The sequence below is a fragment of the Lissotriton helveticus genome, chromosome 5_1, assembly GCF_964261635.1.
Source record: "Lissotriton helveticus chromosome 5_1, aLisHel1.1, whole genome shotgun sequence".
Lineage (NCBI taxonomy): Eukaryota > Metazoa > Chordata > Amphibia > Caudata > Salamandridae > Lissotriton > Lissotriton helveticus.
In genome coordinates this window covers 2,121,822,705-2,121,839,574 of record NC_136065.1, presented here as the reverse complement: position 1 = coordinate 2,121,839,574, position 16,870 = coordinate 2,121,822,705, and the positions used below count along the sequence as shown (strand labels likewise).

At 44.5% G+C, this 16,870-nt stretch overlaps 1 protein-coding gene across 3 annotated transcripts in view; it reads left to right on the top strand.

Annotated features, from left to right (window-relative positions):
* NUP214 (nucleoporin 214) overlaps window positions 1-16,870 on the top strand; it is a 369,960-nt gene that overhangs the window by 108,770 nt on the left and 244,320 nt on the right. For all 3 annotated transcript variants that reach the window (XM_078646199.1, XM_078646198.1, XM_078646200.1), the window contains exon 13: window positions 5,823-6,049. In XM_078646199.1, the coding sequence (XP_078502325.1) occupies window positions 5,823-6,049 (227 nt within the window). The remainder of the gene's footprint in view (window positions 1-5,822; window positions 6,050-16,870) is intronic.

Below are 16,870 nucleotides of genomic sequence, written 5' to 3'. Positions count from 1 at the left end.
TTCAGCCCAGGTTCAGTTTCCACTGGTCAGCTAGGCAGGTGTAGGAAAAGGCATCTTGTAGCTTAATGTGATCTTGTGGTTGTAACAGTTTCTCAGCCTTATGACCCTTGTAGTCCGCTTTTTTGTCTTGGGTACAAGAGAGGTCAGGTCCAGTACTTTAGTTTTTTTTCTGGTTGAGGACAGCCGCTTCAGTCCTCTTCTGATTGCCTCACATCCAGGAGTTTTCTGAAGTGGGTGCCTGAAGATTCCACATTTATACCTGGCACAAGCTCCTGGGATTGACTCCTGGGCACCACCTAATTATTGGGTTAAAAGTTCCACTACTCTACCCACTTGAAGCAGCTTCAAAATGGTGAAAGTAATCGGCCAGGCTAAACTTGTGTTCTGAGGGCTAGGTATCTGAGTGGGGAGTGTAATATGGTAATATTAGTGTCTGCCCATATCATACACCAAAATCCAGTTTGAATTAGCCACGGTACACCCAATCAACCCAGAGATGGAAGTCTGGTAAAAGAAAGCTGGGTTGTCCAGTATCCAGACTGTGGAGACACAAGAATTGTTTTGCAACCCTTTTTCCCTTCCTTTCAAGTGCTACCACAGTGTTACATGTAAAAACCCTTCAGACCTGTCTGACGGGATTTGCCATTCAAGCAGGATTTGACCGTAATGGCAAAAAGAATGCTCACAGGCCCACCTGCACATTCTGACAGGTTCAGAGGCGTCATCCCTGCCTATTCAGGTCAGTCTATTGTTATCTTCTGAGTAATAGTTTGCACATTTTTCATACCTTTTCAGATGCTAACTACTGGCTTCCAGAAGTTTGAGAGCAAGTGCAAATTAAGACGTCAGGAACTGTCTAAAAATTGATTTTCTGTAATATTGATTAAAAATCTGACTTTATGATTAAACTAGATTTTCAATACCAACTAATAATAGTTGTTTATTTTTCTAGCTAGTTCCGTTCCCGTGGTACAGTATTAGGATGTTTAATCTTTACTCTGGTTTTCTCCATATGACAACTAGCTCTGCCACAGATAAAAAAAATTGCTTTTGGGTGCTGGTTATTGTAAGGACCTGTTCAAATTTAAATTCAACATATCCTACTTTTAATTACCATGCACCATATCTTGTGGGCAACAAGGCCTACATAGGGGTAATTATTAATATTTAAAAGTGAGACTGTAACCTTATAGTTATAGTTATTTATTTATATAGCGCTGAATCACCCATGAGGGTATCTCGGCGCTTAGGCTGTGGAACCCTTCCTTGCTCTCCCTGTGAGGGGCGGAGCTAGGCATGCCAGCGCTGCTGGGGCCGTTGTGGAGATTAAGCAAGCTATTGCCCAGAGTTGCAGCGTGGTGCCCATGATTAGAGAAGGCGCCGAAGCGAGAATTATCGAGTATGTGGACATTGATCATAGACCCTGCCGCGTCGGGAATTGAACCCTGGTCCCGGGCCTGATCTCTGCTTCAGGGTCTGCCGCCTCTAACCAGTGAGCCACACTTCGCCACAACCTTGCAACCTTGCAATGGGGTCTATTTTGACAGGTTGAATTGCGTTTTTTACACTACTGCAGTCAGGCTACATTAATAGGCTTGAAGCTATGTTTTAACACTGTTACCGTAGTGAATGGTATATTAGGTGCCGCATTGCACTGGTGACATGTACACTTTGTACCATATTCTTGAGACTGATGAGTAGGCTAAATATACCAGGAGTATGCCAGTTACAAAGGAGAAGAACAGGCACTTTACCACTAATCAGCAAGGCTAACGTGCACAGAGTTCTACAGCCAGCAAACATCTGACGGCATTCATGCAAAAGATGGTCATTCCTACACAGACCTACAATTCACCAGAAACAAATCTGGTACTCCTTTCATTTGATTTAACAAGCGTTCAAAAGGGCTGGGATGCATATGCTAGTGAGGGTTATATTGGGGGCAGAACGGCTTGCAGTAGTAGCTATGTTAGCTCCAAATGGAGGACCACATCTTATCGAAAGTGTTGTAAAGGTAACATAATTTTCTGACTGCTCTCCTCATGGCAGGAGATTTAGATTTTAATCTGTTGATTCACCATCAGGTGGGCATGTAAGGTTTCGAGCATAGGTATGTCTAAAATACCACGAGCTCACTTTAGAGAGGCCTTAACTGACCTGGTTAATGATGCATGAACAGCCCTGCACCTGATGAACAGGCGCTATGTGATTTACTCGCGTGTCCATCCAACTTAAGGACAGGCATGATCTTCCTGTGTGGCAGCCTGGGGAGTTTATCCTAGGGAAAAGTCCTTGGCTCTGGAATTCTCTCCCATGACAGCCACAGTTGTGGGTGTTGACCCAGCTTCTAGAACCAGGAAGTGGAAAATGGGCGTACCTGCTTCAGAAGATGGCGAGGACTGTAGCAGAATATTTTGACAGAATGATGATCAAGTTCTTTCTTGCTTAAAGCTTTGTCACGCCCCAAGGGCTTTTGTCGAGGGTAAGCTCTTAGGCCTGGTTTCAGTAGCTAAGTAAAAAAGAAACAAAGCTCAAACTAAATTGAAGAAGAAATTAGCTGAGGCAGAAGGTAAACAGAAGCATAAAGACTGTATGGCTCACTTAGGGGTGATTGCCCAAGTCGGGGAGAGAATGCGGCCTAACGGCTAGGGCGGTCGACCTCTGGGCAAATCACTTCATATCGCCATGCCTAACAAAAAATGAATGTGTCCGCCTGTAACATAACTGGTGCTCATGTGAAGCGCTCTGTTACCATGGGTTAGTTTGTGCTATATAAATCTCAACAAAAAGAAAAAAAGGTTTGCCTCCAACTACTCAGGCTGCTACTGAAATAAGCCTGAGATGATCCTGCTGGCTTTCAGGCAGATAGTTTGTGTCGAGTGAAACAGCCTACAAGTTATTGGACATAAGGATACAGATAAAGCAAAACAAATGCTCAATCTGTATGAAGCATTGCTGGAGAACTTATAACTGTAGATTGAAAAAAGGCAAAGCTGTTTCTGGCCTGTGAATTGCTTTAATCAGCAGGTTGCCAAACTGCCCTAAAACTCCTACTCTTCCCGCAGTTGTCAGTGAACCAAAATACAGCTGTGTGTGCCCATATTGAAGAATTGTAAAATACAAGTGGTATTAGCTGTGATCTAATCACAAAAGGTCTCCTGCCAAGTTGTTTCACATATGAATTTTACAAACCATTTGGCCCAAAGTGGTCATGTTGGTAACCAACATCTTCTGCCCATTTGCAGACAGACAAACAGTGATGCCAATGGGGTTAGAGGCCAACATTGTAGTTATTCCCAGTCAGCGAAAAGATGTTCCATGTGCTTTACAGATGTAAAAATGTAGGTGAAGCATTTGGTCAGTAGGTCTTAGCACAATGACATCCTTCCCTGAATCCGTAAGGATGAAGCCGGGTATGTTGGAGGCCAATGCATATTTTAAAAAATCCATAGGCTAACTCCTCTTGTTTAAAATGCAGGCAAGGATTCAAAGTGGTCCTGTTAGCCTTGGATGCAAAAAAAAAAGCCTTTCAACAGGCTAAATTGATAGCAAGCAGTGTTGCTGACAACCTGCAGTTGTATTTTCTAAGCTCCATATGGCAGGCCAAGGCACCAAGGTTCTCAAATATACTCCAAAATAAAGAGGGTTAGTCTGAGGTTATTAAAAGGCAGCCTAACTACTCTGATATGATCTGGAGATCAGGCGAGTCTTCCTCGGCGGCGAGTGGAGCCTCGTCCTCTGAGATGTCCTCGCCCCCGGAGATGTCTTCTTCGACGATCTCCTCCTCGAAGATGGCCTCCGGTGCTGGAGCCATTCTCCTCATCTCGTGTCGACGTGCCCTCCGATCCCGAATGGTCTTCTTCGATCGGAAGGATGCACAAGCTGTGCCGGTAGACTCGTCGTGTTCTTGCGATACAGTGGTTGTAGACCTAGTGATGGTCGCTATGAGGGAATTTTGCTCGACATACCGGGCATCTCTTGAATGGAGTTCTGTCCATGAGGTGTAGGCCGTACGGCGCCGATAGGCCCATCGGCCCGCGTCGACACACCCGAATGTAGCTGATGATGTCGAAAAGTTTATTCGATGTCGATAATGTTTGTATAAAGTTTCTAGCAAGTGGACTGACTATGTCCTTCACAGACACCCACACTTTCCCCAGCTAGAGACTATGCTTCACTCAGGAAGAGTGACAGCCAGACCACAGCCAACAGGTTTCACAGCACACAGGTGGCAGTCCTTTGAGCATTGAAAGTCATCACTCCGGCCATCTTGGGAGTGGTTTCACAACCAACAATTAACTGCACTACTGGGTCCTGTGTCGTTCAAACAGACAACCGAAAAGCTGCTGAGTAGCAGCAACTTCCGCATCCCACTTGAAAAGATAATCACAGTTTTTTATTAATAAATCCCACTACAATGCCATGGGACAGTCTGTCACTCTGGAAGGGTAGGCCCTGTCCTCTGTGAAGGACAGGCCCTACTGCCTTTGATAACCGCAACTTAATGTGTCACCCTAATCAGTTTTAGTGATAAAAGGGATATTGCTGCAGTGTAAGGTCTGGGCACAAACTACCTCTGTAAACTAAGGATAACGTTATTGTGTAAAGCATGAGATAATACAGATGGCCAGGGTTGATCTGTAACTAGAACTGCTGTGGGTCATTTAAGGTTCTGGTCTTCATTATTTTTTTAAACAGCCGTGTCCAGCTCCACACAGACAGCCTAGAACGGTCTATGTAACTGGTTGCAAAGGAGGGTGGTATGAGAATTAAGTGTTCATTATCTGGGGGGCTACTAGAGGTATTTAGGATTTGCACCTAAACTGTTTTTGCAATCTAGTGGCTATCCCTTCTGTTTAGAGAATGAACTATAGTGATACTTGTGAGCAGTGGCTCAGGTCTGTTGCGTAAAGGGATCGTTTTGCTTTTAAAGGGTGGCTAGCTGTTTTGAACCTAAATGTTCTTTGAAGCCAGAAGCATAATCTTGCTGAGAAGCACTTGGGCCCACGTCTTTTTTAACCATGATATTAACTGTGCTCCAATCCTGAGCCTCTCTTGCCTTTGTAATTGTAGCACCAGCTCTGCACTGTCCAAGCTTAAATGGTCAATGTAAAGTTTTAAAGAACACATGATTTAATTGTATTTTTATTCTGAGGCAAAGCTTATTGCTTTTAATTTGGATCTTCCCTGTCAACTCGTTTCCAGGGCAATGACTGCATATAAAACAATGCTGATGCTCTAGCTCATCGTTCTGAAATGTCATGCCTTGATAGAACAGTTTTATGCATATAGGCTAGACTACAGCAGCTTAGGAGCACGTGTGCTGAGAGCACTTGGCTCCTGCAGCCCCTGGTGAGCCATGCTTACCTCGTTCAGTCCGTTGGTTCTCCCTGCAGTAGAGTGAGTATGGCAAGCACAAGCCTCCTTGTGATTGTACCTGGGACTATTTGTGCAGGCAGTGAGGGGCTGACCCAGTGGGCCATCTGGCACACATTGTTTTGTATTTTTTTTTTACCAAATAACATATCGTTTTCTGTATATTTCTACCCAGAGACCTCCCAGTGTGACTGGACAGGGTCTGTCCTTGGGTTCGCTAAGTACTACTGCTCATGCTGCCATGAGAGTAGGTAGTCGTTCAACAGCATGCACAATGTGAAGATCTATTTACTCTACAAGTGTTGCGTTTGTGTGCTTTTTGGTCTTGAGCTGCTAGTAATCGGTTTTGTGCTGATGCAGTTAGATATATGGCCATATCTGGAGACAGATCAGGCTGTGTTTGCAGATACAAAGCACTACTCACTTTCTCCTGCTCCTTTCCCAAGATTTACTGCTGTGGAGACACCTGGTCCCCTGGGAAGTGGAAATCTCAGTGCTGCTTCATTTTCTTTCAACTCTGCATCCAAGCCCAGCACTTTAGGAGCACCATTAGGTATGTCTACACCGTTTCCTGCTCCAGCCTGGGCAACCGGCAAGTTACCTGCTCCAGCAGCTCCAGCGGCTCCGACAGCAGTTTCAGCAAGTGTGCCAACTTCTGCAGCAGCATCCTCAGGTAGGACATTTTGTTGTTAATTTGCTGGGACAGGGCGGCTCTCTTCGGTTCACTTGGTGTTTTAATTTAGGGTCATATGTACAAAACATTTTTTCAGTCTCAAATGGGCCGATTGATAGAATGGGCCAATTTGCGACTGCAAAAAAAGCATTTTGGTATGTATGAATCCTAAATTGCGATTCAGTAATACGTAACCAAATTGCAATTTGGAATTGTGCATACATATCGATTCTATATTTGGAAGAGGCATTTTTAGGTCACCCTTTCCAACTACCGAATCTCAGTGGTAGGTGGGAACTTTTGCCTCCGAAATATGATCGCAACATGTTAATATTTTAGGGACTACTAAAATGTAGTGTTAACCATTCGCAAATGAGATGGGGTCCCCAAGGGATTCCTTCCTCTTTGAAAATGTAAACAAAAATATTCTTAAAAAATGTTTTTAAACACATCCCCTTTTTTTGAACACATCCCCTTATCCTTTAAGAAAAACGGTTGCAAAAATAGTTATTAAAAAGCAATCACAGGCACAGTGTTCTGCTGACCCTAGCAGGCCACCATCCATCCCTGTGATAGCTTTCATTCCTAATGGGTCACAAACTACAACCTACCCCATTAATATTCATGAGATAGGTAAATTTGCGACCCACTAGGAATCACTATTTAAAAGATGTACATTTTCAAGAATTGCGAATGACTAATTTCGATTCGGTAACAATTGCAATTAGGAAATCATAATTCGCTATGTTTTTACATATGGCCACAGTTCTTTGCGAGTCAGACACATAGACCACTCTTTAGAGAATAATCTTCATAATACACCTACCCAGGACATTGAAGTACTTACTCACTGGGACATGGAGGTGCCTTGGTTCAAATCCTTTTTTTACAGTGCAAATCACTTTGATATTTTGTGATGATTTGCTTTTGTACCTTCCTTCCCCATATTTGCTGCATCTTTCTCCTGCCTTCCACCTCCTTTCCTTGTCTACTTTTTCAGCCTCTTCTTCCATTCTGTTCCTCATATCGGCCATAGCATTGAGAAGTCTTTATAAATATATTCTGAAATGAATGTTCGAGGCATATGGGCTGCAGATGGTACATTTATGAATAGATCGCCATCTGGTGTTGGGCTCGGATGATTGCACTTTGTTTTTCTTCTGGAGAAGTCTTTGTCGTCATAGGTGACTCCTCCTCTCGGTGTTAGTGCGCATGGGCATCGGCTCCATCCTTAGATTGTTTTTTTCCGCCATCGGGTTCGGATGAGGATCGAAGCGCTCCGGACCGACTTCAACAAAGAAGGTTATAACCGGCGCGTATTCCTTTCCAAATCGACGGTATCGTTATCGAACGCGACTTCACTCCATACCGACGCGATTCGAAGGACGACGACTACGAGAAACTCGACGTAGTCCAGCCCGGGGTCCATGGAAAGGACTCCATTCAAAAAATGTCCAACGTGTGGTGCTAAGTTCCCACACAAGGACCTACACGAAGTGTGCAACCTCTGCTTGTCCCCTGAACACGAATCCAGGGACTGTGAGGCCTGTGCAGCGTTCTCGTCAAAGTCGACGATTAGAAACCGTCGAGCCCGAAGACACGAGGTATCGAGAATGCAGTCACAAGCAATCCCGGAGCTGTTCGAGGACCAGCAACCAGAAGAGGAGGAAGAAGAGGCCGACGAGGCGGGGTCAGAAGCGGACGAGTCCGACGTCGAGGAAATCGACGTCCAACAAACCGTGAGTGACGACGTCCCTTTACCGAAAAACAGACCCCGCACGGTGTCGACCCCGCCCTCGAGCCCGGTCAGACAACCGAAAAAAGTTTCCAACGCCCCGCCTTCGAGCCCGGCAACGAAACAGAAACCGAAACACTCGGTCCCCCATCATAGTGGTTCCGGTTCCGATAAACCAACCACATCGACATCGAAGCACCAGGTCAAGGAAAGCTCGAAGTCGAAGCAGTCCATGTCGACACCGAAGCACGCTTCGGCGCCGAAAACACCCTCGACACCGGGGACATCTTCGATACCGAAGAAGTCGGATCCGAACAAAACTTCGGCACCGAAAATACAAATGGACATTTCAAAGAAAAGACACCTTTCGGAACCGAAAACTGCGGTACTGACACAGGAACACGGAACGGATCCTAAACAAAAGACTTTGTTTATTGACCCAAAGACTGGCAAAGTAGTCACAGAGCTACCTAAAAAGAGGAAACATGAACATTTGGACGACAAGGCTCATCCAAAGAAGAGAACAATGGGGACGAATACAACTCCTCCCCCTTCTCCCAAACCTCACACACCATCTTCGCCTATTCCTCACAATAGGCCAGATATTCCTCCCACACGTCCATCTACACCTACAACAGATGGAGAAAGTGACACAGGGGAGGGGGGACACCCTGGGGATGATGAGGACACAATCCCAGAGGAGGCAGACCCATGGGAGGAGTATAATGTGGGATCAGGTAATGATACCGACCTTGAGTCATATCCCTCAAAACCTTCACCTCCTGATGACAATACTGGGTTTGCACAACTCATTACTAGAGCAGCAACATTTCATAAGGTAGACCTACATACAGAACCTCTAGTACAGGACTTCTTATTAGAGACACTACCTACTGCACAAAGAACATCAGGAACACTACCAATGCTAAAAGGCCTTCTCAGTCATACATCAGAGATATTCAAAGACCCAGTGAGGGCTAGGGTATTGAACCCAAGAATTGATAAAAAATATAGGGCAGCTCCAAAAGACCCAATATACATTAAGGGACAAATTCCTCTAGACTCACTAGTGGTCACAAACGCTCGCAAGAGAGCAAACTCTTTATCTACGGGAGAAGCGCCACCTCCTGACAAGGAGTCTAAACTAATAGATGCCTCTGGCAAGAGAGTAGCATCTCAAGCGGCAAACAGTTGGCGCATAGCTAATACGCAAGCACTACTTGCAAGGTATGACAGAGCGCATTATGATGAGTTAGAAACACTCATCAAACATCTCCCTAAAGAACATCAAAAGAGAGCTGATCAACTTATACAAGAAGGGAAGTTAATTACTAACACTTCAATAAAGTGCGCCCTAGACGCGGCAGAAACTGCGGCAAGGTCGACAAATACAAGCATCATGCTAAGGAGACATGCATGGCTCAGAGTGTCAGGATTCAAACAAGAGGTACAAACCTCGTTACTTAATCAACCTTTTGATGGGAAAACACTTTTTGGCACAGGGACAGATGAGGCCCTAGAAAAAATGAAAAAGGATACAGAAACGGCTAAATCAATGGGAGCATTGCAGCAGCCGACACAAAGAGGTTCCTTTCGTAGATCCACCTATAGAGGAGGATCCAAAAGTACAGGTACAAACCAACAGCAAACCTCTTTTACACCTACATCACCCAGAGGTAATTCTAGAGGTGGATACAGGGGTAACAACAACAAGGGTAGAGGTCGCGGAAACAACAACAACCGCAACTCTCCAACCCCAAAACAGTGACTTCATAGAGCTTCCCCCAGACCATATAACACCGGTAGGGGGACGCCTATCACAGTTCCTACCTGTCTGGGAAAACATCACATCAGACAAGTGGGTAAGACAAATTATCCAACATGGTTATTGCCTAGAACTCACAGCTACCCCACCAAACATCCCCCCCAAACAGCGTCCAATGAAACAAGATCACCTGACACTGTTAAAACAGGAAGTAATATCACTGCTAGAAAAGCATGCCATAGAGAAGGTTCCACAGCACCAACAGGGAACAGGAGTATACTCCCTATACTTCCTAATCCCCAAAAAGGACGGGTCTCTAAGGCCAATACTGGACCTAAGACCTCTCAACGCATACATAAATTCGGAACATTTCCACATGGTCACGCTCCAACAAGTACTTCCTTTACTGAAGAAAGGGGACTTTATTTCTACACTGGATCTAAAAGACGCTTACTTTCATATCCCTATTCACAAAGCCCACAGGAAATACCTCAGGTTTGTGGTAGAAGGACAACATTATCAGTTCAAAGTCCTCCCATTTGGTGTCACGACGGCACCAAGGGTGTTCACAAAATGCCTGGCAGTGGTAGCAGCTCACCTAAGAAGACAACAAATTCATGTCTTCCCATACTTGGACGACTGGCTAATAAAAGCCAGGTCGCAAGAGGAGTGTCTGCAACACACACAAAAGACAATTCAGCTACTACACCAGCTAGGGTTCACGGTGAACTACACAAAGTCACACCTACAACCAAACAAAGTTCAACAATATCTGGGGGCTACCATAGACACAGAAAAAGCAAAGGTGTACCCCAACCCAATAAGAGTCCAAGCAATGCTTACAATCATTCAGAGATTTCAGCCACAACACTCACTAACAGCAAGAGTGTTCATGCAGCTACTAGGCATGATGTCATCCTGCATACTGCTAATACCATATGCAAAACTACAAATGCGTCCGCTACAAGAATGCTTAGCGACACAGTGGAATCAGGCTCAAGGACAGATTACGGATCTGGTGTTGGTAGACGACCGCACACACCGCTCTCTGAAGTGGTGGAACAGAACAAACATTACCAAGGGGCGGTCGTTCCTAGAGCCAATTCCACAGGTGACAATAACAGCAGACGCATCGCTCACCGGATGGGGAGCACATATGGACAAATACACAGTACAAGGAAGGTGGAGTGTGCAGGGAAAAAACACTGCACATCAACTATCTAGAACTACTGGCAGTGTTTCTAGCATTGAAAGCCTTTCAGATACATGTTATCCACAAAGCAGTCCTGATCAGAACAGACAACATGACAGCAATGTATTATATTCAAAAACAGGGGGGGACGCACTCTCTCCAATTATCCAGACTAGCACAGGAGATTTGGAGATGGGCCATTCCTCAAAACATCTATCTGTTAGCCGAACACCTACCAGGAGTTCAAAACCAGATAGCAGACATCTTAAGCAGACAGTCGGAACAAATACACGAATGGGAACTGCACCAACAAATACTGCAGCCATTCTTCCAAAGATGGGGACAACCAGAGATAGACCTATTTGCCACTCATCAGAACGCAAAATGCCAAAGCTTCGCGTCCAGGTACCCACATCACCTGTCGCAGGGCAATGCGTTATGGATAAATTGGTCCAACAAATTTGCATACGCTTTTCCCCCTCTCCCACTAATCCCATTAGTGGTCAGGAAACTGCAACAACATTCAATGACCATGATACTAGTAGCACCCACGTGGGCAAGACAGCCGTGGTTCACCACGCTCCTGCAACTCTCACAAGTGCCACATCAAAAGCTACGAATTCTACCCATGCACCTTACACAGAACCATGGAGAGATAATGCACCCAGATCCAACTCAATTGAACTTAGCGATCTGGCTCCTGAAATCCTAGAATTTGGGTACTTAGATCTCCCCCCAAATTGCATGGAAATAATTAAACAAGCGAGACGTCCAACCACCAGAGCATGCTATGCAGCTAAGTGGAAGAGGTTTGCTATACACTGCACTAATAACAATATCAACCCTCTAGACGTATCAACAAGGGAGATTATTTGCTACTTGTTACACTTACAGCAATGTAATCTAGCGTACACATCTATCAGAGTACATCTAGCAGCTATAGCAGCATACCTACAAAACAGGCAGCGCATATCACTGTTCAGAGTACCAGCGATAAAAGCATTCATGGAAGGTCTTAAAAGAGTCATTCCACCAAGATTACCACCTTCCCCAGTCTGGAACCTCAACGTAGTACTCACCAGACTAATGGGGCCACCCTTCGAACCTATGCATAGGTGCGAAATACAATTCCTTACATGGAAGGTGGCATTCCTTATAGCCATTACCTCACTCAGAAGAGTAAGCGAGTTACAGGCATTAACAATACAAGAACCATTCCTACAGATACACCAGAATAAAGTGGTTCTTAGAACAAACCCAAAGTTCTTGCCTAAAGTAATTTCAGCATTCCACATCAATCAGCCAGTGGAATTACCAGTCTTCTTTCCAAAGCCACAGACGGTGGCAGAAAGGGCTCTACATACACTAGATGTTAAAAGAGCCATTTCATACTACATAGAAAGAACACAAGACTTCAGGAAAACAAAACAACTATTTGTAGCATTTTCCCCAACACATAAGGGCAATCCTATCTCTAAAGCAGGCATCGCAAGATGGATTGTAAGATGTATACAAATATGTTACATTAAAGCAAAGAGAACATTAACTGTTCCTCCTAGAGCTCATTCCACAAGAAAACTAGGAGCATCTATGGCATTCTTAGGGAACATTCCCCTAGATGACATATGTAGAGCAGCAACTTGGTCTACACCACATACATTCACAAAGCACTACTGTGTTGATGTACAGGCTGCACAACAAGCCAGAGTGGGCCAAGCTGTATTAAAAACTCTATTTCAGACAGTTGCGACAGACACTGGTGACCACCGCTAGGGAGGTAACTGCTGTACAATCTATTCATAAATGTACCATCTGCAGCCCATATGCCTCGAACGGAATATGCTACTTACCAGTATGCATCTGTTCTTGGCATAGAGGGCTGCAGAGTGGTACATGCCCTCCCTGCCTCCCCGGAAACCTGTGTCTGTCCCAACATTATCTTATTTAGATACATTTACATGGGCATATCTTTATGTACTACACTACACTACTCCATCTAACCCTACTATGGCAAAACAATCTAAGGATGGAGCCGATGCCCATGCGCACTAACACCGAGAGGAGGAGTCACCTATGACGACAAAGACTTCTTCAGAAGAAAAACAAAGTGCAATCATCCGAGCCCAACACCAGATGGCGATCTATTCATAAATGTACCACTCTGCAGCCCTCTATGCCAAGAACAGATGCATACTGGTAAGTAGCATATTCCATTCTGTTCTATTCCCTTTTTTGTCTTTGCCATTTTCTCCCCTTGCATCTCAGCAATTTACCCTCGAAGCAAAGTCATCACCTCTTACTTCTAATCTTAGTCCTGTCTCCATGCTTCCCACCTCCTCTTCCCGCATCTTCCTCTTTTTCTCTGTCTCCATTCTTTGCTCCACCTTTTCCCCAGCTCATCTTTGGTTTTCAAGTTCTTGCTGTGCGCTCCCTCTTTATGCCCCTCTCTGGGTGGTTTTCTGTGTCTCTCTTTATGCCCCTTTTTCCCTTTCTCTGCCTCGCCACATCTGTTGTTCTTCTATCTCTCACTTTCCCTCTGTGTTACTCTCGCCAATATGGTTGCTAATGATGGGCTGATGAATGTCAGGTTGCTACCAAGCTTGCATAATGTCCTCAGAAGCATGGCCTGTGAGCTGGTCGGGACAACTCCATAACCTGTGGTGACCTCCAGCAATAAATAATGACCTCTACATGTTTATTTGAATCAATAATAGATCATCGGGAGTGACAAGGAAATCAAATGCTGCTGAGGTGTTGATTTAGCAAATTCGCATTCGGTTAGAAGACTGGTATTTTTTATGCAGTGACCGAACAGCTATGAGGATTCATATATTTGTTAGAGTGTGAGAAATAATGATTCTTTTTAGTTGTATGGATGACACGTTTTTGTTTGGAAAATATAAAAAAAAAGTCAGGCAATACCCCCTTTCTCGGATTTCCAAGTTATGCAGGACTTGAAGGCAAGGGTCCTCTTTGGATTTGGAACTCTGTAGGCGGCAGTGCTCCTTTGTAAACCATGCATGCTGTCCTACCTCTTCTACTTTCAGATTGTAAAGGACCCGGCTGAACAGATAAATATGTGTAATGTAATGGTGTATATGCTTCTGGTCATCCATTTCAGACTGATTGTGAGTTCTTCTCCTAGAATCCGAGGCTAGTCTGAGGTTACTGGGCAATAACTAGAACAGTTAGTGTTTAAAGCTGGTGTTCTGGGGCTACAACACTGTTGCATTCAAGCCTTATGAATAGTTCTCCCTTTTAGCTCTTGACTCTTTCATGGTAGCGGGGGCAAGCAGTAAAGGATACCCCAAGAGATAATGTGGGGGTTACAAAGTCCTCATCAGTGTGACACAACAGGTGATGATTTCAATTTCCAGACATTTCTTTACATAATAAAGGTAAGGGCTTTACTTACCGCGCTCTGTTCGCAGAGTTGGATATCAAAGGCCAGAGTACCTATGATACGGGTAAGAGACCAACCCCCAAACACTATTGTAGCCTTCTTAGCGCTGTTACTAGAAAATAAATTGACATTTAACAGTGTGGCCTGTGTTATCCTGTTGGTAACTTATCCGATAATGGCTTAGTATAATTCGAGGCGCATTCAAGAGGAAGTTCGAAGGCTTCAACTAACGGTTTTGTGGTTTCGGTATTCAGTGATTGTTTACAAAGCAATTTCCTATTCAGGGGAGGGGCAGTATTCATTATGGTCTAAAGGCAAGACCTGATGATCAGCATGTCTGTACAATTAGAATTTCTCAGGATCCCGGAAACACTGGAGGGTATTCATCCTGACCTCACCACCTCATGTCTAAGTTAGGCAACTTTGCAGGCCCTCCTGAGACGAGTTCAAGCTAGCTCGGATATGAAATGGAATTGCTTCAGAGGGGAAACAAATTCTACACAAAACGATCTGTGGCGCTGCATTTCCCAGGCCAACAGCCACAGGCCACAACTGGTTTCAAAAAGAGGGGGAGGGGGGCAAAATCTTTGTATCTGCACTCCCAACATTTCACTTTCCAGCCACACTTGAAATCACATACATGCCTATCATGCATGTACCAGATACCACGAAAGCCAGGTCCCTCATCAGTTACATGAAACTGAACAGCCTTTGCATGAGGCCGGGGTTACTAGCAGGTCACCTACTCCATCACAGAAGCATAGGTAAAAAGGCGTGCGGCTCAGAGTATGCTGCCACCTGAAGACATAGAATATCTCCCCCATCCTAATGGAACTCTATTGGCTCGCCTTGCTGGCCCACATCTTCAAAACCAGTTGCTTCATTTACTAAGCCATCATGACCGGCACCTCTGCTTATCTTGCAGACAAGCTCACCATCTCTGGTGGTTCCCAGAACACCTGCAACCAGGATACCATCAGACTAAGAAGTGTAAAAGAGAAAAAACAAGACGGCAGGCCTTTTCCATCTATGCTACCAGGATCTGGAACAGCATCAGTCATGACTTTCCCAACACTGCTTCAGTTTAGGAAAGAGTTGAAGGCTCACCTTTAAAGAACACTACATTACAAAGCGTTAACCACTGCAACCCGGCTACCTCTCCTATTACTTGTTGTTTGTATGCTTCTCTTTGACTATGTACAGAACTCTGGTGCCTTTTGACTAGCTTTGCAGTGTAGAAATACCATTTGCATACATACTATCACTGCATGTCGCATGGTTGGAGACATTCACCCTCATAAAGAGGGGTGCATTGACTTCAGAATCCAACTATGATGTCTCTTTGTTGATCGAATGGAGACCCTAAATGAAGGTCACTGACTGACAAAGGCAGAGCGCTGCACAAAAAACAAACATGCAACCGAGAGTGATAAGCTTTACAGATCCTTGTGGAGACCTTTCTTCCACCTGTATCAGTAAAATGCTTGCATGCATCTCAGCCGGAGTACTGGTGTAATCTTCATATCCGTCAGTCTGAGTATTGTTAGAATGTTTGCTTGAGTGGTAGTGGAATGTTTTCATCCATTGCAGATGGAGTATTGTTGAAGTACTATAAACCAAGGGTAACTTCACTTGCATAATGCAAGCTGATACTAGCCACAGCTGATGCTGTGCTGCTGCTTCCTCTTCTACCTAGTGGCCTTTCTTTTTCCTTGGGGTCCTGGGACAGACGGTGGTTACTGTGCAATATCCAGTGTTTTACATCAGTGTCCGAGACCCTAACCAATCATAGTGCAGCTCAATTCAGTAGCCTGGATACTCGCTAAGTATTTTAGTCTCTCAAGGAAGCAATGAAAGCTGATTCCTTGTGAGGAAGTGGGTGTTGTTGGAAACTCAAATTCAGTTCAACATAGTAAGTAATCCAAAATAACATGTCCAGTCTTACTTTTCTTTAGAAAATGAGGACTGCAGGTACCAGTCAAGTAAGTTAGTTCCTTGAAAAGATGCTATGCACCAAGAAAATTCTGGTTCTGCATAGCAGAATGCCTCTGTTAATATCCTAGTGACCCATGGTCTGGTCACCTTGTTCTGTTATGGATATAGATCATTGGAGTCCAAGGACTTATTTATTTATTTATTTTTAATTTGAGGGTTGTATATAGCACGAACATAACCCTTGCTGGTATCAGAGCGCTTTACAAGGGCATATATTTGAACAAGAAACATTGAAAGACAGAATTATGTCATGCAAACACCAGCGGCAGTTTTACGAGTAACATACATTGTTCACGTGAATTTAGACATGAGAAGAGATTTTACTTCTCTTTTGAAAGAGGTAGTAGAGGGATTCAGCCTGGTTTCTGGGGGCAATGCATTCTAAATCCTAGGAGTGATTCCCGAAAAGGCACAGTCGTATGTTTTCTTCTTGGCAAATTGTTGTGGTTTCAGAAGAAGGTTACTGGAGCTCCTGAAGGATCTGTTGCCAAAAGAGAACACCGGTTTCTGGGACATATAACTCTGAGTGTGGTGATGTATAGCCTTGTGTGTCATCAGTGGATTTAAGTTTAATTCTGACTTCGAAAGGTAATCAGTTGAGCTCTAAGATCAGGGGAGATGTGGCAGTTTCTTTTGGAGCCTCTGATGAAGCTGGCTGTTGCATTGATTGATTGATACTCTTAGAGGGGCCGTTGTAGATCTGGGAAGTCCACATAGAGAGACACTCCCAT